Source organism: Antedon bifida, chromosome 2 (genome assembly GCF_963402885.1).
Source record: "Antedon bifida chromosome 2, ecAntBifi1.1, whole genome shotgun sequence".
Lineage (NCBI taxonomy): Eukaryota > Metazoa > Echinodermata > Crinoidea > Comatulida > Antedonidae > Antedon > Antedon bifida.
Window position 1 is genome coordinate 35,104,984 of NC_136227.1, and position 24,741 is coordinate 35,129,724.

Genomic DNA, 24,741 nt, shown 5'->3' on the forward strand with positions numbered 1-24,741 from the left:
TTAGTTTTCACTGATAACGTATGTTACTTCTACTATATAACAAACACATTTTTAAATCTCGCAGCAAGCAGGTGTCAATTTTTAATATCGCAAATAATTGTATTTCTAACATTAAATTTGTATTCAATATAAATACGACCTTTTTAACATAAATCGTATAGTAGATTAAATCAATATGATAATCTAAAACATTAGCTTTTATAAAATGTTTTTAAACATTTTATTTTGACATACTTACCTACCTTCATCGACGGAGCGCGCGCGCGTACTTCTGCCACACGCGGCACACTAGCAACGCAAGTAATAATTATTAACAGCTGTAGCATGGAGATAAACAAGAATGTTTGTTTCTTATTCATTATAATCTTTATATGAAAATTATTCTTTTATAATAATGCAATGTTTTTTACTTGATATATTGTATAGAATTGGTTGTGCGTGTTTTAAAGTAATTATGTGATAATATTATATTAAATGTAATTAATACAACTCTTTATAATTAGGTTGGATGGTTAAATACTAAAAGTAAAGTGGTACAACTTGAAACTATAAAACATAACATGAACATAATGATGAAACGTAATTTGTTATCAAAAGCAGTTTTATTAAATGAAAACGTAATTAGAAATATATTAACAAATAAAGACATTATGAGATGTCTTTGGCACAGTAACAACAACAGAACAAAGTTGTAGTAGAATTTGTAAAACTAAAACTAAAAATTACAAAAATCAAACAATGAAGACATTATATAATATAGTTTGACTTTATGATTTTTACATTTAGTTTCATTGGTGTGTTTTTAGATAATATTTTTTTAAGTAGAATTGTTTTTTCTATATGATGTAGAAATAGTGAAATATAATTCTGTATAAAATAAATTTAAAGTTGATAAATTATGAATTACCATTTTTGTTATTATATTAAAAGTTCTACTTAATGTTGAGATATATTTGTGTACAGTCTTTGATTTTCTTTATGTTGTAAGAGTAATAACACTTGGTGTTAACAATAGTTTAAACCTGAACACTGTGCTGACTTGTAATAACACTTGGTGTTAACAATAGTTTAAACCTGAACACTTTGCTGACTTGTAATAACACTTGGTGTTAACAATAGTTTAAACCTGAACACTGTGCCAACTTGTAATAACACTTGGTGTTAACAATAGTTTAAACCTGAACACTGTGCTGACTTGTAATAACACTTGGTGTTAACAATAGTTTAAACCTGAACACTGTGCTGTGCAGAAAACAACAGTAACTACTTGCATAGAAATAAATGTCATAAATACCATTAACAATCCCAGATTTCAATTGGTGCAATATTGGGTATACAGTATGTGAACCCAGTACTGTAGTAAATTTAAAGCCAGGAGCCATGGATTTGATGTGGATATTTTGATGGAGAATTGAATGAATATGCAGAGATCAAACTTGCAATAGATTGTTGAAGACAGGTTTAGTTATCCTTCTCTAGCTGAGATCTTTAACTCCATGACATTCTCATCGCAGGATTCCAGAACCTTAAACACTTCATTCTCCTTTACTGGTTTCAATTTCTTTCCCGCGTTATTCCCAACAAGGTCGCTGCGATCCAATAGGAGCTCAAGATCGGCGTCGCTGATGACTTGTTCTTTACAGTTTTTGATAATGCCAGAGTGATCAGTGGAGCGTAACACTTTTAGTAGTTCCATGGGATCCATCACAGCTTTTGAGTCTCTCACCATAGTTTTACTGCCTTTGAATTTACCTAAAGAACAAAATAAGATAATGAATTTTTTAAATGAATGAGAACAATCAATGCCTAGAAGTTTGCATACTACTGTAGAAGTGTATAAAACAATATGATTAATTTAACGTATTTATTTGAATAAAACGCCCCGGGCGTTTATTGTTCAGGAGGGTTTTTAGGGAGGTGTGAAAGACAAAACTGACCTTGATGAATGACCATCTTCTCCAGCTTCCTCTTTGCAGCTGCTCTCTCCACTATCTTCTGGTCAATGGTGTTAATGGTCACTAACCTGTACACAATCACTGGCTTTTCTTGACCAATTCTGTGGCATCTATCTTAGGCTTGTAGATCTAACTGTGGATTCTATAATACAACTATAAATGCTACTTTACAATGCATTGAAAGTCACTACACTAAAACATACATTACACCACCACAAGCTTGTGACTAATTATTAAAACATGGGTTCACGGATGTAGCCAATCAGACGTGCTGAAATGAGTCACGTGTGCGCTCTTTATTTTTTCACTATCATGCACTTGAGTGCAAAAAGTGCGCAGTAAAAAAAGCATATTGCACTCTGTGTGTAAATCGTCTGGCAGATTATTGATCACGCTGTAATAAAATGTAGTAATTATTTATTTAACTTGCCCAATCACTGTCATATATAATGACTGTGTCAGCTGTTGTCAAGTTGATGCCTAACCCACCAGCTCTTGTTGAAAGCAGAAAGATGAAATAATCAGGATCATTGCTGAAATTACTAATCTGAGAAAGATAATAACACAACTTTCTTCCACTAATTTTGAATAATTGAGAAAAACAAACATGATTTGTGGCTGCTACAAGCAACTGATAATAAAGATAATTAGCATTAGGTGGACATTTGGTAAAAATTAAGACAAACACATTTTCCATCTTTTCTCAGTAAAAACATTCATAATACTAATTAACATAATACAGCAGTAGTTGCTAAAATCAGAATGTGTGTATCAACTTAATTCAGTATCATTTATATTTACAAGTTCTTCCAAATAATTCTAAATTTCTTCTTCTTCACCATGCGGGTGCTTACCTGTTGTTGTCTCTCAGCAAAAGCCATGCTGCCATCTAGTTGTGGTTTCTTAAGTGGCAGTAATCTTCAAGTATGTCAAGCATTGAGGTCATCTGGGAAAAGATGAGGACCTATAGACAAACATATCAGACATTGAGTTCATCTGGGAAAAGATAAGGACCTACAAACAAACAGACAAACATATCAGACATTGAGGTCATCTGGGAAAAGATGAGGACCTACAAACAGACAAACAAATATATCAGACATTGAGGTCATCTGGGAAAAGATCAGGACCTACAGACAAACATTTCAGACATTAAGGTCATCTGCGAAAAAGATGAGGACCTACAGACAAACAGACATATAATTCAGATGTTTTTAAAAAATAAGCTGGTGCCAATTGCCAATTTCATTAACTTATTACATTCTTTTAAACTAACATGAATATTTAAGATTGATACCTTGTGTCCACGCTTCTTTAGTTCAGGTAACATTCTCTCCAACACTAAAAGCTTTCCGCATGACTTGACAAGATCCTCGTCAACTTTGAACTGTTGCGTGACCGGGTCAAGTGGATATTCCAGTAGGTAAGGATGGTTACAGCATTTTCTTAGTTGCATTACAATGTTTTGAAGCTTAATATTAACTACTGATTCTGTATTTGACGGGGTCTCACCTGGTGCAGTTGGTTCTCTGAAATAAATAATAAAAGGGGTATAAAGTAATGTACTCATGGATGTTGTACTGGTGGAGGTGGACATGGACACCCTCTCACCAGGTGCAGTCGCTTCTCTGAAATAAATAATAAAAGGGGCATAAAGTAATGTACTCATAGATGTTGTACTGGTGGAGGTGGACAGGGACACCCTCTTACAAAATAAGTGCTAAGCATCTGTTCAGACTACAGGATATTATAAGATATAACACTAACCAACACCATACTACTAAGACGAATTTCAACAAGGCACCCACCTAAAACCCTATGCCACCTGATTACAACAAAATATTTTTCCCATTCAATCTTAACTTGTTGGTACTCACGCCTAGACTTCTCTACTACAACTATTGTAAACTCACTTGGCAAATGTGTCTCTAATCTTTTTGTACCAATCTTCAACATCATCAGATTCCTCATTTTCATTAAATACAATGGAGTAGTCAACCTTTTTAGAGCATCCTCTCTTGGGTCGACCTTTTGGGGTCAATGTTACCTCTTCTTTTTTCTGTGGAACAAAAGGATGGCAGGTGACAACAACATTCTTTTTATATACATTTCAATAGTTTGGAACTTAATAACATAAGGCAGCTAAACAAACTATAGAAAGTGTGGCACTCAGGACTCGATTTTTTAACTTTTAGTTATCAACCAATCATTGGTTAATTCTTACTGCAATTTCTCAGCTGCAGAATCACGCCTCATTTATTTTAGCATGTGTTTCTAATTTCATGTTAACTAACACTCTGGCTTGTAGGCAGCTAGGTTGATTATAACAGAGCCATGGCACGTGATGCACTGTTCTTACCTTGGGTTTGACCTTATCAATAATTGACCTGTCTAGAGTTGATGCGTAGAATTCTTGTTGAATACTCGTCATTAGTGCGTTTATAATGATCTCTTTCTTTGGAGGTATTGTCAGGTCAACATCTGTCTTTAAGCATCGTAATAAAAATGGCGTCAAGATCTATAAGATACAAACAGTTTTAATACAGAATAAAATTATGCACAGAAAATATCAACATTAATCTGTGCATGCATTTAAGCCCAGTATAATCTGTTCCATTCTCATCGGAACTATAATTGATCGATTTAACGTTCGGTCTGATAGATGGAGCAATTAACGTTCCCTTCGTTTTTGATCTAAGAAACTGTTAACTGATTTGTTGGCAGTACCTGGTGCATCATGGATATAACATGTTGTTCTCTCTCCTTCTTCATCTTCGTTACTTGAAAATGAATTAAAATCAAACCAGGATTCAAACCTGAAAAATAAGATAAAGGAAATTTATATCCACAGCAGCTTTGTTCTTATACAGGGAAATTGCTTGGAAAATTGTGGGCAGTGATTGACATGTTTGCCTTTCACACCTGCTCCGGTTCCGGAAAACAAAAATCATGTCGCATTGTGTTTTGTTTTCACGACGCGCCATGTGCCAATCTTTTTTCTCGATATGCGTGTAGCTGCATGACGCGTCATGAAAACGCTAATTGATGAATGAAGTCGCTAATGCTAATACGACAGACAATTTGTTGCGAGCCTCAACTGGAGCAGGACCGGATCCAAATTGATAACAATTAATACTTACGTTTGTAGATCATCAAACACTTCTGGTAGTAAGAAGTTTAGCATAGACCACAACTCAGACAGGTTGTTTTGAAGTGGGGTACCAGTAAGTAGAAGTCTGTTGGCAGATTGGTACGTCTTTAGTTCTCTAAAATAAACATAGTTGCATACAAAATCAAACAATTTATCTTACCACCTTATAATTTAAATAGCTTGTATCAAGTTGGAGGCTAAGTTGTACTGCTATAAATTCATTACGAACATGTTAGGAAATTTCTCTAAACATGATGGTGTGTTCCAAACAGTGAAAGTGGTAGGTAAGACTAGGTTAAGAACAGACTTAAGTTGGTATGTGAAATATAAGCTGGGTAGAATCAATTTAGGTTAGGCTCAACTTCACTCAGCACAAATACTTCTTTACATATGACACTCTGTGTGTAAATCGTATGGCAGATTATTGATCACGCTGTAATAAAATGTAGTAATTATTTATTTAACTTACCCAATCACTGTCATATATAGTGACTATGTCAGCTGTTATCAAGTTGATGCCTAACCCACCAGCTCTTGTTGAAAGCAGAAAGATAAAATAATCAGGATAATTCCTGAAATTACTAATCTGACAAAGATAGTAACACAACTTTCTTCCACTAATTTTTAATCATTGAAAAACAAATATATATAACTGATATATTGTATTAAAAAGATAATTATTCTTAATTGCTTTTGGACGTGTAAAACTTAAGACAAACACATTTGCCAACTGAATTAAGTTTTCTCTTTACTCTGTCGTATTCTTGAATGCTTACATGTTGTCTATCAGTAAGAACATTCTTGCACTCATTCTTAAAAAAAAAACCAGAAACGTAATAATACAGCATGCAGTAGGCCTAGTTGCTGCTAAAATCAGAATGTGAAATGTCTATATCAACTGGCCATTCTTCATTGTGCATTCACTATAATTCACATTTACAAATTGGTAAAAACAACATAGGCCTATAGTTGTTTCTTTACTCTGTATCCATGAGTGCTTACCTGTCAACAGCCATCTAGACGACACAGTAGTTCTGTTTCTGTACACAAGGAGGTATATGTAGGTCTACATGGTCGTGGTGGAAGTATCTCCATGGATGGTTTGTGTAGCAGCTGTTATCTTCACGTATGTCACGCACTGTCATCCTGCTGTGAGAAGATGAGGAAAATTCAGATCAGACATTGCATGAGGTCATCTAGGTAAGGCCAGGCCTAGATAGTAGTATGCTAAACTAGGCTAGGCCTAGTTAGAATTCACACTCCTCTGACTCCAGTTTTTGTGGGCTAGAAAAGGGAGAAAAGTGTGCCGCTGTGTGGTGGAGGGATAATTGATGAGTTTATAATTGTCACGTTAGTTAGGTGCCAGGCGGCGCAATACCAAATAAGAAACAAACTATAAACACCCAGCTTACCTAAGTTTTGTGTGTCTTAGAAGAAACTACAACAGGCCTAGGCCTTGGCCTCCTACACCTTTTATATTAATTATTATTCATAAAGGCCGCGCTGTGTGGATTGATACCAAACCATTAACCACCTGCTCTATAGAAACCAAAGAGCGCCCTCAACGGACAACATGAGACCGTACTAGTTTTTGAAAAATAATTTATTTTACCAATTTAATTTTTCCTCACTATGTCGATGTGTCAAAATATAACTCAATTCGTTTATTTTTTGTTCAACCAGCATTAAATACAATGCAACAACAATTTTTTTCTAATATTGTCGGCACAGTGACGATGCGATAATGCTGAGTCATCATGAGGACGGTACACAAAGATGCAACAGCATAGCATAAAAACAATATCAAATGTAAAAGGTATAAAAATGATAAATGCCGACAGGACAAAGAAAGACAATGGAAGAATATGAGAATTGTTTGAAGGTTTGCATGAGAAATCAAATGTTTATATAAAGTTTGCAGTACATCTCCAATTAGATCTGAAGTGAATGAATTGAGTTTCTCGACGTTTCAATCAATATGCCGAATTTACTTTGATGATCGTCCTCTGAGAAAACAAATTCCTCACTCCTAAGGACGATCATAATATTTATGGATGGGACGATAAAAGCATATAATTGATCGAAACGTCAGTTATTTTCAGAAGCAAACGTTTTATTTAAAAATTCTATTACATGTATTTATCCCCTTAAACCGAGGATTCTGACGTGTGTTTTTCTAAAAATAGTTTCTGTGTAATTTTGAGTGAATAAGTATAGACTTCAGTAATCCTATTGTGTATCTACAGAAAGACCTACACTAAACTGTTGAACAGCTTTTGTGACGTCACGGCCAAAGTCAATAGAGGCATGTGAATGTGATATTAAAATTGACCTAAAAGGGTGCAGTTGTCCAAATGAATATTGGAATAATTTATAGTTCTTTTGCAATTTATATTTGTATAAGTGTGTTTGGGTAAAATCATCAATATATCTACCAGAAAAATCACAAATTGCAATTTTAATATTAGTAGAAGTCGGACGGCTACATTTGTTTGTTTTAATCAACATACCAAGGATTACCCATAGAGCTAAGCTATCCAATGGGGTCCTTATAACAAAAACATAGAAACATTCACAAAAATATAACAACAGTTCACAATACATCAGTCTGGCTATGCACATTACTAACATAAAGCTTTTTAACACTTTTATACTCATTGGGTGTTTTTATACCTTTTATGTTTAATGGAAGATTATTCCAATCGTTAATAGTATGATAATAAAATATTTTCGAAGCTAACACTTTTATATTAGGAATTACAAAATGTTCATTAATTTCCTCGTACAGTACATATGTTGTTGTTTAGAAATATTTGTAAAATTGTCTGCTAAAAAAGTGGAATCTACATCATGGTATATCTTATAGGCGTGGACCAATACCTGAAGTCTATCTTAGAAATTTAACTCTGTTGTTTATGTTCAGATACGGTAACCAACAGCTTTTAGCTGTTCGTGACCAATGTGTGCCCTAGGGGCAATGTGTGCCCTAGGGCCAATGTGTTCCCTAGGGGCAATGTGTGCCCTAGGGGCAATGTGTGCCTTAGGGGACAATGTGTGCCCTAGGAGCAATGTGTGCCCTAGGGTAAATGTGTGCCCTAGGGGCAATGTGTGCCCTAGGGCCAATGTGTTCCCTAGGGGCAATGTGTGCCCTAGGGGCAATGTGTGCCTTAGGGGACAATGTGTGCCCTAGGGGCAATGTGTGCCCTAGGGTAAATGTGTGCCCTAGGGGCAATGTGTGCCCTAGGGGCAATGTGTGCCCTAGGGGCAATGTGTGCCCTAGGGTAAATGTGTGCCCTAGGGTCACTGTGTGCCCTAGGGGCAATGTCGAGAATAAACTGTACAATTTTGTTTAGGGTTACCTGGAGTTTATTTTGAAGGAATGACGTTATACCAGAATACCTGTCTGTATACACTGAATTAATTAATGCAGAGCATAAAAGTTTCCTACTAGCCTACCTGTTGTACAGAAATTTCAATCTGGTGGTCGAATTTGCTTTTTTCATAATACATGTAAAGTATTCTTCATTTGAAATACAGTTATCAATTTGTAAACCAAGGTGCTTATGGAATCATGACTAAGGATATATCATTATAAAAGTGATTTTGAAATTCTCAATATTTTAAACATTTCTTTCAACAAAATGCATTCTGTTTTTTGTGGGTGCACGGACAACTTATTTTGAACTACCACTTGTAACATAATTCCATACCATGACCTAGTTAATGTGAAATGTATAATGGATCACGATGAGCCACCAATAAGGCACTGTCATTGGCATATAATAATAGTTTGCAATAATTATCAATACAAATAGACATATCGATAACATAACAAATAAAAAGAAGCGGGCCTAAAATACTGCCCTGTGAGTACATTGGGAAAAAGGTGTTATCAATACAACGTCATGAGGTAATTTCCCGATTGATCGTAATCAAAACGGTAAAGGAGTTTGGTCTACTAGCTTTCCTGCGCCTAACTCGTCATCCATTCATAGAAGCCTTGATCAGGGAGGTATTATACCTCCCTGCCTTGATGAAGTAAGCCTACGTGGTGGTAGCCATAGAACGGTCCCGAGATAACGACTATACTTCGGCTTTACAGTAGTCGATAGAAGATTGAAATATTGTTAGAGATAGAGTATACGATGTTTGATTATGTGTAGATGTGTAGACTTGTTCTTGTTCTATTATTCAAATGATGTTCCGTATAAGGAGATGAAGATAGTAGTTGGGTGTAATGATTTTGTATATCATTTAATTATCCTAGACTGTATATTATGCGATAAATATTACTTTATATATATTTTTTTAATATGTATTGTTATGATTATAATATTAATAAAAAGATATTTGTTAGTAAAAATTAAAAAGCTAAAAAAAAAAAAAAAAATTTTTTTAAAATAGATATAAAAGGTGTAAAATGATTAAATAAATTTAGAGTCAGTATATGAATTATTGCACAAATGTAGTTCAGATACCAGATCAGAAGCAATATTACAAAAATAGTTATTAAAATGATTAGATATAGTACAAATATTATAACAGTTAATGCCGTCTATATTTATACACAAAAAATGTGAATTGTGTTTAAACCAATTCCCTTTAGGTGTTTCCATAACATTCATTTTGCAGTTTTTGAATATTATTTAAAAAGATTTTAGCTGGTAATTTTCTAAAAATACTTTCTATGGAATTTTGAATTGAATATTTATAGACGTCGTACGACGGTGCCGATATAATCGTGTACATTGTGTTTCAACAGAAAGACAGTTGGACCGTGGAAAAGTTTTTGTGAAGTCACGGCCAAAGTCAATATAGCATACATATACCAGATTATGAATAATAATTACACAGAAGTTGACGTCAAAGGGAGTGGCGCAGTTGGTGGTACAAATCGTCACATTTAACTGTATCGGTATATTGATAGTTCAGATACGAGATCCAGTTACAGTCCAGTCTGAAGCTAATTTGTAAGTTTACACTAATTACACAGTAGTTGACGTCAAAGGGAGTGGCGCAGTTGCTGCTACAAATCGTCACATTTAACTGTATCGGTTTATATTGATAGTCCAGATACGAGATCCAGTTAAAGTCCAGTCTTAAGCCAATTGTAAGTTTGCACTAATTATACAGTAGTTGACGTCAAAGGGAGTGGCGCAGTTGCTGCTACAAATCGTCACATTTGACTGTATCGGTATATTGATCCAGTTACAGTCCTGTCTTAAGTTTACAATTTCAATTTAATTTGTTCGGAACATTTATTTGCAAAACAATAATATGAGAATGTAGGCATAATTTTGCTTCCATGGTTATTTGAAGTAGAGTGTGGGTTGTGGTAAATGTCTTGTTAATATCACTGAACGTACTATTCTGTGTACCACACACTAATCGTCAACAAACAGCGAGTTTCTCTGAGTAACAGAAGAATGCCATCACAATAAACAATATCATATTATAAGATAATTATATACTTGTAATTTTGACTAATATTCCATTAATGTGTGAAGTTACTTTGTGTTCAGTTTGTCACTGATGCCCAACCTGTTCTGTCCAATCCTAAAGTACGCGTGTTACTCACGTGTTCAGTTTGTCACTGATGGTCAACCTGTTCTGTCCAATCCTAAAGTACGCGTGTTACTCACGTGTTCAGTTTGTCACTGATGGTCAACCTGTCCTGTCTAATCCTAAAGTACGCGTGTTACTCACGTGTTCAGTTTGTCACTGATGGTCAACCTGTCCTGTCTAATCCTAAAGTACGCGCGGGTAGCAAGACACAAAGAACATTATATAAATTGCCCGGATGCTCCACACTTATTGACTATAAACAAACTGCAGACAGTTCAATCATTGATCTTATCGTTACATTGAACTTAGTAGGCCTATATGAAACGATCAGATATATATTTAGATATATTTGTGAATTATGATCCGATTTAACACTTATTTTTCAGAATTGAAGACAGAAATTTGAAAAAATGGCAACAGGTACACTGATAATGTATTCACTTTTAAAGACTACAATATTATAAACATATTAGTATAATAAGTACCGACATAAAAAAAGATTGGTCCGCTTTACATATATGATTATATACAGTAATTCTTGTGTTGCTATAAATAATAATACACCTTTTTAAATTGTTCTGTTTCCACCATTTCATAGATTTTGATCTGGATTTAGTACATTTTTCAACTTGGTATGATGAACGTAATCTCGTCACAAAGCTGAAAGTTTTGTACCAAGATTTGATTGCAGTAGGCCTAACGAACATAGACAGCGCCACCAAAACGATACACTTACTACAGGAATTAAGGACAAATGGACGTTTAAGTTCAGAAAATCGTACATTGCTAGACGATACAATAAAAGTAACTGAACAGTTTGGTGTCATAGATCGTCTCAAACATTCTTTTCTTGAAGTTCAAGAAATTACTAAGTTCACTCGATATCGATTACAAATTGTAGCATTCGGAAATGGACTTAGACAGGCTGATGTGGACAGAATCGATGCATTGTACAATGGTAGTGCGTTAAAGAATTACAAAGATGCCTGGAGTATGATTCTGGATTTGGAAGAGAGACGAATAATCTGTGAAGAAAAAATTGAAGAATTCATTAACAATTTAAGACAAGTTGGACTGGAATCAAGAGTAACACTTCTGACTGAAGGTAAGTTAGTGCGAAAAGCTAAAGAAACATTAATTAATTTTTAAAGAATTACCAGTATAGAATATCATTGTAGCCTAAATTCATGTTTTGTCCTGTCATTTATTACAGGGCAAGTGGCGACCAGACGTAGTAATGAAGAACAGGGAATGCGAAAAAGATTTATATCAGAAACAGGTCAGTTACTAATAATGAACCGTATACTTTTGCTCCCAATCGGTAGTTATTTAGGTAAAATAATAATAATTGTCTTTAATTTGTTTTTCGTATTATTATTATTTGATTATTACAGGACGAGTGGCGACTTGTAGTAATAATGAAGAACAAGGAATGCGAAAAAGATTTAAATCAGAAACAGGTCAGTTACTAATAATGAACCGTATAATTTTGCTCCCAATCGGTAGTTTTTTAGGTAAAATAAGTATTTCATTTTGTTTCTTATTATTCTGTTATTAAAATAGGGCAAGTGGCAACCAGTAGTAATGAAGGACAAGGAATGCCAAAAGAGGATAAATCAGAAACAGGTTAGTTGCATTCAGAATAATAATACAGTATTTAAACAAAATCCTTTTTGATGTTTAATTCCAATCCTGACCCACACAGAGAACGATATAATAATTAAGAAGCTTCATTGTTTTAAAAACGATATGTTGTTAACATCATAATAAGTAAGACTCGTATTACACATATTCTTATTCTTTGAGATCCAATAAGCTTAATTCTAATCCGCATTACAAAGTTTGTTTACTGAATACAAATAAAAATAGGTCTTCTAAAAAGTTAGATTTCAGAGTAGGCCCTAAATAATATGTTTTATCAATTTAGATGAATTAAAAATTGTGTTTGCCGCCCTCTATATTTCCGCCCGCGCTACAATTCAATGAAAAACCGAAAGTTGCAACAATAACTTCATTAACCATCAAGTGTGTGATTAAAGTTTATGATATTGGCGAAAAAAATAAACAACAATAATATATATATACATTGGCCAATTTGAAGGTGTATACTTGGCCTCGTACTACATTTCTGTAACAATCAAACATTCTTAAAGCATTAAAAACATTAGATGAGTAGTAGTAATTAGTACGGTCTATTTGTTTTAATTTTTAATTCATTTATATGTAATTTTACTTTCTATGGACCAGAGATTCCGAGATAAAAGATTGAAGGAATGATAAAATCACATCGTCTTACTTTAATTTTGCTCATTTAATAATAATTAATTTGATAAAATGTCTTCGTAAAACAATTGATGAGATTTTCAAATTCAAAAATAGTAATTCACCGTAATATTTCATGTACTGTAGTTATAATCAGCTTTAGTTCAAATAACATTGTTAAAATTTCGTTCTGATTAATGCTATATTCTGTTTGCCGCCTTCTATAATCCCTTTTATTTTCATAGATACAGCATTAAGGCCTATAAATGCACAATTGTGTATGCCAATTGGCATAAAATTGAGGATAATCATAAATAAATGTGATTATGACGTAGATAATTGTTAATTCAGTTTCAATCATAAACATCTTACGTAACCTTTTAACCTAATAATAATTATAAATAAAAAACATGTCACACGCAGTGGTGGTGTATTCTCTTTTCACGAAAAACCAAAGAATAGAATACGTAAAATCAATACATTTAATATTGCAAACGCGTGTTTACAACAGCAGCTCCCCGATATTACCAGTTAGTTTTAATTTAGGATAAATGACAAGGTTTTAAATTAAATTATTTGTACACGAGTGCATGATTTCAATTTTGAATAAAAGAAAATTTATTTACAGTTTTAACTTTTCCTATTAAAATTAATTGTCAACACTATCACTTTGAACGCAATTTATATTATTTCTGTTATTTGTTATTGCTTTCGTATTAAGAAAAAAAGTTGTACTGAGATGCCTAAAAAGTCTTTAATTTGTTATACTAGTAGTATTTGTAATACTTTTTTATTTCACCTACAAAAAAGTGAATACATGCGTGTTACAAAGCTAATGTCGTAAAAGTGAATGTATAAAAATCAGCTTTCATCATCAATGACCACATTAGCACGTCACATTAGGTTTTACCATAATATAAGCGGTGGATTGCTCTACATTGAAACGGTTGTTACGATTTGCTGGCGACCACCAGTCGTTCAACCGAGTTTTCTTTCTGATTGATAAACAATTGTATTTGTCGCCCTCTATATTATTTACTCGGTTACTACTTCGGCGCGGCTCCAGTACTACCTATTGTATTACAGTATTAGAAATTGCAAGGCTCTTATTAAGTAAAATTTAATTTACTAAATATTGTTTTTGCCATTTTTCTTCGCATCTAGACAAAATTGAAGAATATCTGGTTCAAAGACAAAGGGAATTGTGTAGTCAGGCCAGTATATTTACACCAGCAACAATGCGTGATAGATACAGTGTTGACATTTCGCAGATGTTCACTGATTTGGAACTACGCAAAGAAGCTAAAAAGAATAATGGAAGCAAACCAACAACATTAACAGAAGTGGTAGATGTTATCAGTTCCACACCTGGATGTAGAGCTCTTATAGATGGCGAAGGTGGGATAGGTAAAACTACCATATTAAGGCATTTATCATACAACTGGGCTACGGCTACTCAATCAATTAAATCATTTGGAGGTAAAATTGTATTTCTTTTAAGTGTACGGGATTTAGATAAAGATGAAAACATCTTTGATTTATTTGTAAAGCAAATTGATATGACAGATTTCAATTTAGATACAGATCTCCCAAATGATCCACGATTAATTAAGAAATTCATAAAGAAACATGACGATAAAGTTGTACTGCTACTAGATGGTTTAGATGAATTAAGGTTTAATAATCCAAGCGTACTTAGTCTTTTCAAAAAGAACAACTTAAAAAACAGTACTGTGATACTTACTTCACGATCAGAAAACGTAGACGAATTCGTAAAAGCATGTGACGTACATGTAAGAGTTAATGGGTTTAACAACGAGAACATAGGAAAGTATATTGACAAACATTTTGAGTATTTTGAAAAACCACAATTGGGAAAATCCCTTAGACAAGAGTTAGATATTGACACATATGAGTCGTCGTCGTCGGAGGAGGAGGAGGAGGAGGAGGAGGAGGAGGAGGAAAAGGATGAGGGGTTGGAGGAGGAGGAGGATGAGGATGAGGAGGAGGAGGATGAGGACGAGGATGAGGAGGAGGAGGAGGATGAGGAGTTGGAGGAGGAGGAGGAGGATCCAAAACATCCTGAAGCGTATGCAATGTGCAAAAACCCGATGCTACTTCTTTCACTTTGTATATTGTGGGAAGATAATCAAAGTCTCCCCGAAGATAAATCTGACCTATTTAAAGAACTATTTCGTAGTATTTTAAATCAGTTCAACAAACGAGAAAATATAACAAAGATTTCTGATTTTGAAAAAACACCAGTGAAGTATGTAAATGCTATGATTTTATTAGGGAAATTTATGTATGATAGCTTAAAAGTAAACCAACTTTCAATAAACAAAACGGATTTGACTGAACATTCGAACAAAGATATGGTTGATATGGCCTTAAAACTCGGGTTCGTTTATGAAGACGCACACATTTCAAAATCAAATTTTGATAACATTTTTATGCCTCCTCACAAATTGATAGTAGAGTCATTGGTGGGATTTTACTTGTTCAAATTATGTGAAAGTGAAGGTATTGAGAATGAGTGCTCAGATGTACGAACATTACTTACACCATTGGATGATGATGAGTGGGAGGTGATACGAGAGAGTGAGCATTTATACAGAGCGAGAGAGTTTGCAATTGGTTTCCTTGGTGATAAAGCTGGCGGTTTCCTCAAGCACTGGGTTACAAATAGTTTGTCAACATATCGCTCTCTGCCGAGAAATTTAAACTTTGTTAAAAAACAACATAGAGATGCTGTGGTAAATGAATTAATTAATCACATGACAAGCAAAGATTTAGAAATAAATAATCATTTGGATGATATATCTACCTCCATAAGAATGTTTATTGATTACATTAGTCCAGGTGTACAATGTGACGGGCATTTCATACGTCTAATTATGCAATTGTATTGTATGCAATATGATGGTGGTAGTGTCCGTGCCTTTTGTTGTAAGATGGCATTGGAGCGAAAGGGAAGAGTTATTGCACACATTTTAGGCATTGAAGATAAATATAGCAATGTTTGGATTGGGAATCTATCACGTGATGTATTTAATGACTTTGTATCAGAATGTTCTCTCAAACAAGTTCAATTAGCATTACGTCATCTCTTTATCTCTGATAGTAAACTTCACAACATTGATGTTAATACATTTTCTTCATTACTCATTATGTGTCCTAAGCTGTGGGTGCTTGGCATGAAGGATTGCAATCTATCAGCTGACGACATTCGTCACGTGTCTGAAAAGTGTTCAATAAGAAATATTACATTTATTCATCGTTAGTTTTCACTGATAACGTATGTTACTTCTACTATATAACAGACACATTTTTAAATCTCGCAGCAAGCAGGTGTCAATTTTTAATATCGCAAATAATTGCATTTCTAACATTAAATTTGTATTCAATATAATAACGACCTTTTATATATAAATCGTATAGTAGATTAAATCAATATGATAATCTAAAACATTATACAATGTTTTTAAACATTTTATTTTGACATACTTACCTTTATCGACGGAGCGCGCGCGCGTACTTCCGCACGCGGCACACTAGCAACGGAAGTAATAATTATTAACAGCTGTAGCATGCAGATAAACAAGAATGTTTGTTTCTTATTCATTATAATCTTTATAAGCTGTGCTGCCATGTTTAATGACAATGATTCTTTTATAATAATGTAATGTTTTTTACTTGATATATTGTATAGAATTGGTTGTGCGTGTTTTAAGGTAATTATGTGATAATATTATATTAAATGTAATTAATACAACTCTTTATAGGCCTAATTAGGTTGGATGGTTAAATACTAAAAGTAAAGTGGTACAACTTGAAACTACAAAAAATAGCATGAACATGATCAAACGTAATTTGTTATCAAAAGCAGTTTTATTAAATGAAAACGTAATTAGAAATTATATTAACAAATAAACACATTATGAGATGTCTTTGGCACAGTAACAACAACAGAACAAAGTTGAAGTAGAATTTGTAAAACTAAAAATGACAAAAATCAAACAATGAAGACATTATATAATATAGTTTGATATCAATGAATTTTGCATTTAGTTTCATTGCTGTGCTTTTAAATATATTTTTTGATGTAGAAATATTTTTTCTATATGATGTAGAAATAGTGAAATATAATTCTGTATAAAATAAATTTAAAGTTGATAAGTTATGGATTACCATTTATAGATTGGAATAATTAAAGGTTCTACTTAATTTTGAGATATATTTGTGTACAGTCTTTGATTTTCTTTTGTTGTAAGAGTAATAACACTTTGGTGCTAACAATAGTTTAAACCTGAACACTGTTAACTTGTAATAACACTTGGTGTTAACAATAGTTTAAACCTGAACACTGTGCTGACTTGTAATAACACTTGGTGCTAACAATAGTTTAAACCTGAACACTGTGCTGACTTGTAATAACACTTTGGTGCTAACAATAGTTTAAACCTGAACACTGTGTTAACTTGTAATAACACTTGGTGTTAACAATAGTTTAAACCTGAACACTGTGCTGACTTGTAATAACACTTGGTGTTAACAATAGTTTAAACCTGAACACTGTGTTGACTTGTAATAACACTTGGTGTTAACAATAGTTTAAACCTGAACACTGTGTTGACTTGTAATAACACTTGGTGTTAACAATAGTTTAAACCTGAACACTGTGCTGACTTGTAATAACACTTGGTGTTAACAATAGTTTAAACCTGAACACTGTGTTGACTTGTAATAACACTTGGTGTTAACAATAGTTTAAACCTGAACACTGTGTTGACTTGTAATAACACTTGGTGTTAACAATAGTTTAAACCTGAACACTGTGCTGACTTGTAATAACACTTGGTGTTAACAATAGTTTAAACCTGAACACTGTGCTGACTTGTAATAACACTTGGTGTTAACAATAGTTTAAACCTGAACACTGTGCTGACTTGTAATAACACTTGGTGTTAACAATAGTTTAAACCTGAACACTGTGCTGACTTGTAATAACACTTGGTGTTAACAATAGTTTAAACCTGAACACTGTGCTGACTTGTAATAACACTTGGTGTTAACAATAGTTTAAACCTGAACACTGTGCTGACTTGTAATAACACTTGGTGTTAACAATAGTTTAAACCTGAACACTGTGCTGACTTGTAATAACACTTGGTGTTAACAATAGTTTAAACCTGAACACTGTGCTGACTTGTAATAACACTTGGTGTTAACAATAGTTTAAACCTGAACACTGTGCTGTGCAGAAAACAACAGTAACTACTTGCATAGAAATAAATGTCATAAATACCATTAACAATCCCAGATTTCAATTGGTGCAATATTGGGTATACAGTATGTGAACCCAGTACTGTAGTAAATTTAAAGCCAGGAGCCATGGATTTGATGTGGATATCTTGATGGAGAATTGAATGAATATGCAGAGATCAAACTTGTAATAGATTGTTGAAGACAGGTTAGTTATCCTTCTCTAGCTGAGATCTTTAACTCCATGACATTCTCATCGCAGGATTCCAGAACCTTAAACGCTTCATTCTCCTTTACTGGTTTCAATTTCTTTCCCGCGTTATTCTTAACAAGGTCGCTGCGATCCAATAGTGTCGCTGATGACTTGTTCTTTACAATTTTTGATAATGCCAGAGTGATCAGTGGAGCGTAACACTTTTAGTAATTCTTCTCTCACCATAGTTTTACTGCCTTTGAATTTACCTAAAAACAAAATAAGATAATGAATTTTTTAAATGAATGAGAACAATCAATGCCTAGAAGTTTGCATACCACTGTACAAGTCTATAAAACAATATGATTAATTTAAAGATGTATTGTCCCTTGAAACACAAAAAATGAAAAAAAAAATTCTAAATTTAAATTGGCCATATCAAAGTAATATTAAAGTTATTCACTTTAAGTCGAAAATTCGAGCCAAAAACAACAAGTTTACGTAATTAACAGGTAAATTAATTTGATTACATTTCGTCTGGAAAATCATCACAAGCAAAAGTAAACAAAGATTTCAAACCATTAGTATGCATTATGCATGATGCTAATTAGGATTGTTTACAACTTGTCGCAGTTGAGAAGGTTTTTTCACACAGATCGCGAAGAAGTTTTATGAATATGCATACAGAGTAGCCAAATAAGCGCGTTGTATTATGAGATATGTTTTGATCGAAGTCAAACAAAGTTATTTTTTTAACAAACAAAAAAACGTCTGTATTTTGGTTAAATTATTTTTTTTCCGACTAATTTTTTGTGAAAGTTAATAACTATTATGATACTTCAAAATGACCCACTTTTTTCGAAATATTAAAAAAAAATTTGTTTTTGAATTAGTCAAAGGGACAATACATCTTTAATGTATTTATCCGGCGTTTATTGTTCATGAGGGATTTTAGGGAGGTGTGAAAGACAAAACTGACCTTGATGAATGACCATCTTCTCCAGCTTCTTCTTTGCAGCTGCTCTCTCCACTATCTTCTGGTCAATGGTGTTAATGGTCACTAACCTGTACACAATCACTGGCTTTTCTTGACCAATTCTGTGGCATCTATCTTGGGCTTCTAGATCTGACTGTGGATTCTATAATATAACTATAAATGCTACTTTACAATGTATTGAAAGTCACTACACTAAAACAAACATTACACCACAAGCCTGTGACTAATTATTATAACATGGGTTGAAGGATGTAGCCAATTAGACGCGCTGAAATGAGTTACGTGTGTGCTCTTTATTTTGTCACTATCATGCACTTGAGTGCAAAAAGTGTGCAGCAAAAAAGCATATTGCACTCTGTGTGTAAATCGTATGGCAGATTATTGATCACGCTGTAATAAAATGTAGTAATTATTTATTTAACTTACCCAATCACTGTCATATATAATGACTGTGTCAGCTGTTGTCAAGTTGATGCCTAACCCACCAGCTCTTGTTGAAAGCAGAAAGATGAAATAATCAGGATCATTGCTAAAATTACTAATCTGAGAAAGATAATAACACAACTTTCTTCCACTAATTTTGAATAATTGAGAAAAACAAACATGATTTGTGGCTGCTACAAGCAACTGATATTAAAGATAATTTGGTAAAAATTAAGACAAACACATTTTCCATCTTTTCTCTATCAGCAAAAATATTCATAATACTAATTAACATAATACAGCAGTAGTTGCTAAAATCAGAATGTGTGTATCATCTTAATTCAGTATCATTTATATTTACAAGTTCTTCCAAATAATTCTAAATTTCTTCATCTTCACCATGCGGGTGCTTACCTGGTTGTTGTCTCTCAGCAAAAGCCATGCTGCCATCTAGACGACAGTAGTTGTGGTTTCTTAAGTGGCAGTAATCTTCAAGTATGTCAAGCATTGAGGTCATCTGGAAAAAGATGAGGACCTACAGACAAACATATCAGACATTGAGGTCATCTGGGAAAAGATGAGGACCTACAGACAAACAAATATATCAGACATTGAGGTCATCTGGGGAAAGATGAGGACCTACAAACAAACAAACATATCAGACATTGAGGTCATCTGGGAAAAGATCAGGACCTACAGACAAACATATCAGACATTGAGGTCATCTGGGAAAAGATAAGGACCTACAAACAAACAGACAAACATATCAGACATTGAAGTCATCTGGGAAAAGATCAGGACCTACAGACAAACAGACAAACATATCAGACATTGAGGTCATCTGGGAAAAGATCAGGATCTACAGACAAACAGACAAACATATCAGACATTGAGGTCATCTGGGGAAAGATGAGGACCTACAGACAAACAGATCAGACATTGAGGTCATCTGGGAAAAGATGAGGACCTACAACAGACAAACAAACAAATATATCAGACATTGAGGTCATCTGGGAAAAGATCAGGACCTACAGACAAACAGACATATAATTCAGATGGTTTCATAAAATAATTCTGGTACCAATTGCCAATTTCATTAACTTATTACATTCTTTTAAACTAACATGAATATTTACGATTGATACCTTGTGTCCACGCTTCTTTAGTTAACATTCTCTCCAACACTAAAAGCTTTCCGCATGACTTGACAAGATCCTCATCAACTTTGAACTGTTGCGTGACCGGGTCAATATTCCAGTAGGTAAGGATGGTTACAGCATTTTCTTAGTTGCATTACAATGTTTTGAAGCTTAATATTAACTACTGATTCTGTATTTGATGGGGTCTCACCTGGTGCAGTTGGTTCTCTGAAATAAATAATAAAAGGGGCATAAAGTAATGTACTCATGGATGTCGTGCTGTTGGAGGTGGACATGGACACCCTCTCACCAGGTGCAGTCGCTTCTCTGAAATAAATAATAAAAGGGGCATAAAGTAATGTACTCATGGATGTTGTACTGGTGGAGGTGGACAGGGACACCCTCTTACAAAATAAGTGCTAAGCATCTGTTCAGACTACAGGATATTATAAGATATAACACTAACCAACACCATACTACTAAGACGAATTTCAACAAGGCACCCACCTAAAACCCCATGCCACCTGATTACAACAAAATATTTTTCCCATTCAATCTTAACTTTTTGGTACTCACGCCTAGACTTCTTCTCTACTACAACTATTGTAAACTCACTTGGCAAATGTGTCTCTAATCTTTTTGTACCAATCTTCAACATCATCAGATTCCTCATTTTCATTAAATACAATGGAGTAGTCAACCTTTTTAGAGCATCCTCTCTTGGGTCGACCTTTTGGGGTCAATGTTACCTCTTCTTTTTTTCTGTGGAACAAAAGGATGGCAGGTGACAACAACATTCTTTTTATATACGTTTCAATAGTTTGGAACTTAATAACATAAGGCAGCTAAACAAACTATAGAAAGTGTGGCACTCAGGACTCGACTTTTTAACTTTTAGTTATCAACCAATCATTGGTTAATTCTTACTGCAATTTCTCAGCTGCAGAATCACGCCTCATTTATTTTAGCAGGTGTTTCTAATTTAATGTTAACTAACACTCTGGCTTGTAGGCAGCTAGGTTGATTATAACAGAGCCATGGCACATGATACACTGTTCTTACCTTGGGTTTGACCTTATCAATAATTGACCTGTCTAGAGTTGATGCGTAGAATTCTTGTTGAATACTCGTCATTGGTGCGTTTACAATGATCTCTTTCTTTGGAGGTATTGTCAGGTCAACATCTGTCTTTAAGCGTCGTAATAAAAATGGCGTAAGAATCTATAAGATACCAACAGTTTTAATACAGAATAAAATTACTCACAGAAAATATCAACATGAATCTGTGCATGCATTAAAGCCCAGTATAATCTGTTCCGTTCTCATCGGGACTATAATTGGTTGATTTAACGTTTGGTCCGATAGACGGAGCAAAGTTTATGACGCCTCGCTCGGTTAATTACCGTTCCCTTCGTTTTTGATCTAAGAAACTGTTAACTGATTTGTTGGCAGTACCTGGTGCATCATGGATATAACATGTTGTTCTCTCTCCTTATCTACAATGGCTTCTTCATCTTCATAACTTGTAAAGGAATTAAAATCAAACCAGGATTCAAACCTGAAAAATAAGATAAAGGAAATTTATATCTACATCAGTTTTGTTCTTATACAGAGGGAAATTGTTTGGTGGGCAGTGATTGACATGTTTGCCTTTCACACCTGCTCCAGAAAATAAAAATTGCGTTGCATTTTGTTTTCACAACACGCCATGTGCCAATCTTATGTAACTGCATGACGCATCATGAAAACAAAAAGTAACTAATGCTGTATGACGAACAATCTGTTGCGAACCTCAACTGGAGCAGGACCGGATTCAAATTGATAACAATTAATACTTACGTTTGTAGATCATCAAACACTTCTGGTAGTAAGAAGTTTAGCATAGACCACAACTCAGACAGGTTGTTTTGAAGTGGGGTACCAGTAAGTAGAAGTCTGTTGGCAGATTGGTACGTCTTTAGTTCTCTAAAATAAACATAGTTGAATACAAAATCAAACAATTTATCTTACCACCTTATAATTTAAATAGCTTGTATCAAGTTGGAGGCTAAGTTGTACTGCTATAAATTCATTACAAACATGTTAGGATATTTCTCTAAACATGATGGTGTGTTCCAAACAGTGAAAGTGGTAGGTAAGTCTAGGTTAAGAACAGACTTAAGTTGGTATGTGAAATATAAGCTGGGTAGAATTAGATTAGGCTCAACTTCACTCAGCACAAATACTTCTTTACATATGACACTCTGTGTGTAAATCGTATGGCAGATTATTGATCACGCTGTAATAAAATGTAGTAATTATTTATTTAACTTACCCAATCACTGTCATATATAGTGACTATGTCAGCTGTTGTCAAGTTGATGCCTAACCCACCAGCTCTTGTTGAAAGCAGAAAGATAAAATAATCAGGATAATTCCTGAAATTACTAATCTGACAAAGATAACACAACTTTCTTCCACTAATTTTTAATCATTGAAAAACAAATATATATAACTGATATATTGTATTAAAAAGATAATTATTATTAATTGCTTTTGGACGTGTAAAAATTAAGACAAACACATTTGCCAACTGAATTAAGTTTTCTCTTTACTCTGACGTATTCTTGAATGCTTACATGTTGTCTATTAGTAAGAACATTCTTGCACTCACTCTTAAAAAGAAAACAGAAACGTAATAATACAGCATGCAGTAGGCCTAGTTGCTGCTAAAATCAGAATGTGAAATGTCTATATCAACTGGCCATTCTTCATTGTGCATTCACTATAATATAATTTACATTTACAAATTGGTAAAAACAACATATAGTTGTTTCTTTACTCTGTATCCATGAGTGCTTACCTGTCAACAGCCATCTAGACGACAGTAGTTCTGTCTATGTACACAAGGAGGTATCTATAATCTGTAGGTCTACATGGTCGTATTGGAGGTATTATATTATAATATAATAAGTCTATGGTCTGTGTAGCAGCTGTTATCTTCACGTATGTCACGCACTGTCATCCTGCTCTGAGAAGATGAGGAAAATTTCGATCAGACATTGAGAGGTCATCTAGGTAGGGCCAGGCCTAGATAGTAATAGGCTACTAAACTAGGCTAGTTAGAATTCACACTCCTCTGACTCTCCAGTTTTTGTGGGCTAGAAAAGGGAGAAAAGTGTGCCGCTGTGTGGTGGAGGGATATTGATGAGTTCATATTGTCACGTTAGTTAGGTGCCAGGCAGGGATTACGGTCGAAGCGGCCGCCAACCAAAGCGGCCGCTAGTTCAATAACGGTAATTTGTATGGAACGCCGTGTGCTCTTTGATTGTTGTTGGTTTGTAATGTAATCTTTGATTGTCATTGTTTCGACAGGTTTTCTTTACTCGGACGTAAATAACAATCTACATTATTGTAATGTAATTTATTCTCTTTATTTTACAGATTGAATGTGATACGTTCTTTTTAAACGAAATGGTGAATCGATGATTAGCCTACTTATTTTAACTAAATGATTTTAAATAAATGAAATATATGTTTAATAATAAAGTCAATAACATTCATTGTGGTGTTTGTATTGTATATTAATATAATATATAATAAGCCAATTATTAAGAATTATATACATTTTTTCAATAAAGTATATCACAATATATAGTTTTGTTATTGTAGCCTATATTAATTAATCAGTAAAGTAACTATACTTTAGTAGTTTCTTCTTCTTTCTAATTTTTTTTACAATATACATGATTTTATACCTTCAGATATATAAATCAATTTAAAATGAGTTTTAAATACTAATATAAGATGCA

General features: G+C 33.9%; 1 protein-coding gene and 2 pseudogenes across 2 annotated transcripts in view; 1 reads left to right on the forward strand and 2 right to left on the reverse strand.

Moving 5' to 3' along the window:
- Nucleotides 1–799: 799 nt before the first annotated feature.
- On the reverse strand, nucleotides 800–6,122 carry LOC144835676 (lymphocyte-specific helicase-like; annotated as a pseudogene).
- Nucleotides 6,123–11,081: 4,959 nt separating this feature from the next.
- The window catches only part of LOC144835677 (uncharacterized), a 64,865-nt gene continuing 51,205 nt past the window's right edge, over nucleotides 11,082–24,741 (forward strand). The window contains exons 1-4 of the mRNA XM_078690743.1: nucleotides 11,082–11,091; nucleotides 11,270–11,776; nucleotides 11,885–11,950; nucleotides 12,066–12,131. Coding sequence (XP_078546869.1) covers nucleotides 11,082–11,091; nucleotides 11,270–11,776; nucleotides 11,885–11,950; nucleotides 12,066–12,131 — 649 coding nt within the window. The remainder of the gene's footprint in view (nucleotides 11,092–11,269; nucleotides 11,777–11,884; nucleotides 11,951–12,065; nucleotides 12,132–24,741) is intronic.
- LOC144834693 (lymphoid-specific helicase-like) lies at nucleotides 16,812–23,307 on the reverse strand (annotated as a pseudogene). Its single transcript, XR_013610997.1, has 10 exons — nucleotides 23,265–23,307; nucleotides 22,790–22,915; nucleotides 22,406–22,508; nucleotides 22,013–22,171; nucleotides 21,566–21,777; nucleotides 20,957–21,178; nucleotides 20,222–20,346; nucleotides 19,815–19,926; nucleotides 19,371–19,530; nucleotides 16,812–18,660 (listed from the first exon to the last, which is right to left on the reverse strand). The product of XR_013610997.1 is annotated as a lymphoid-specific helicase-like (transcript).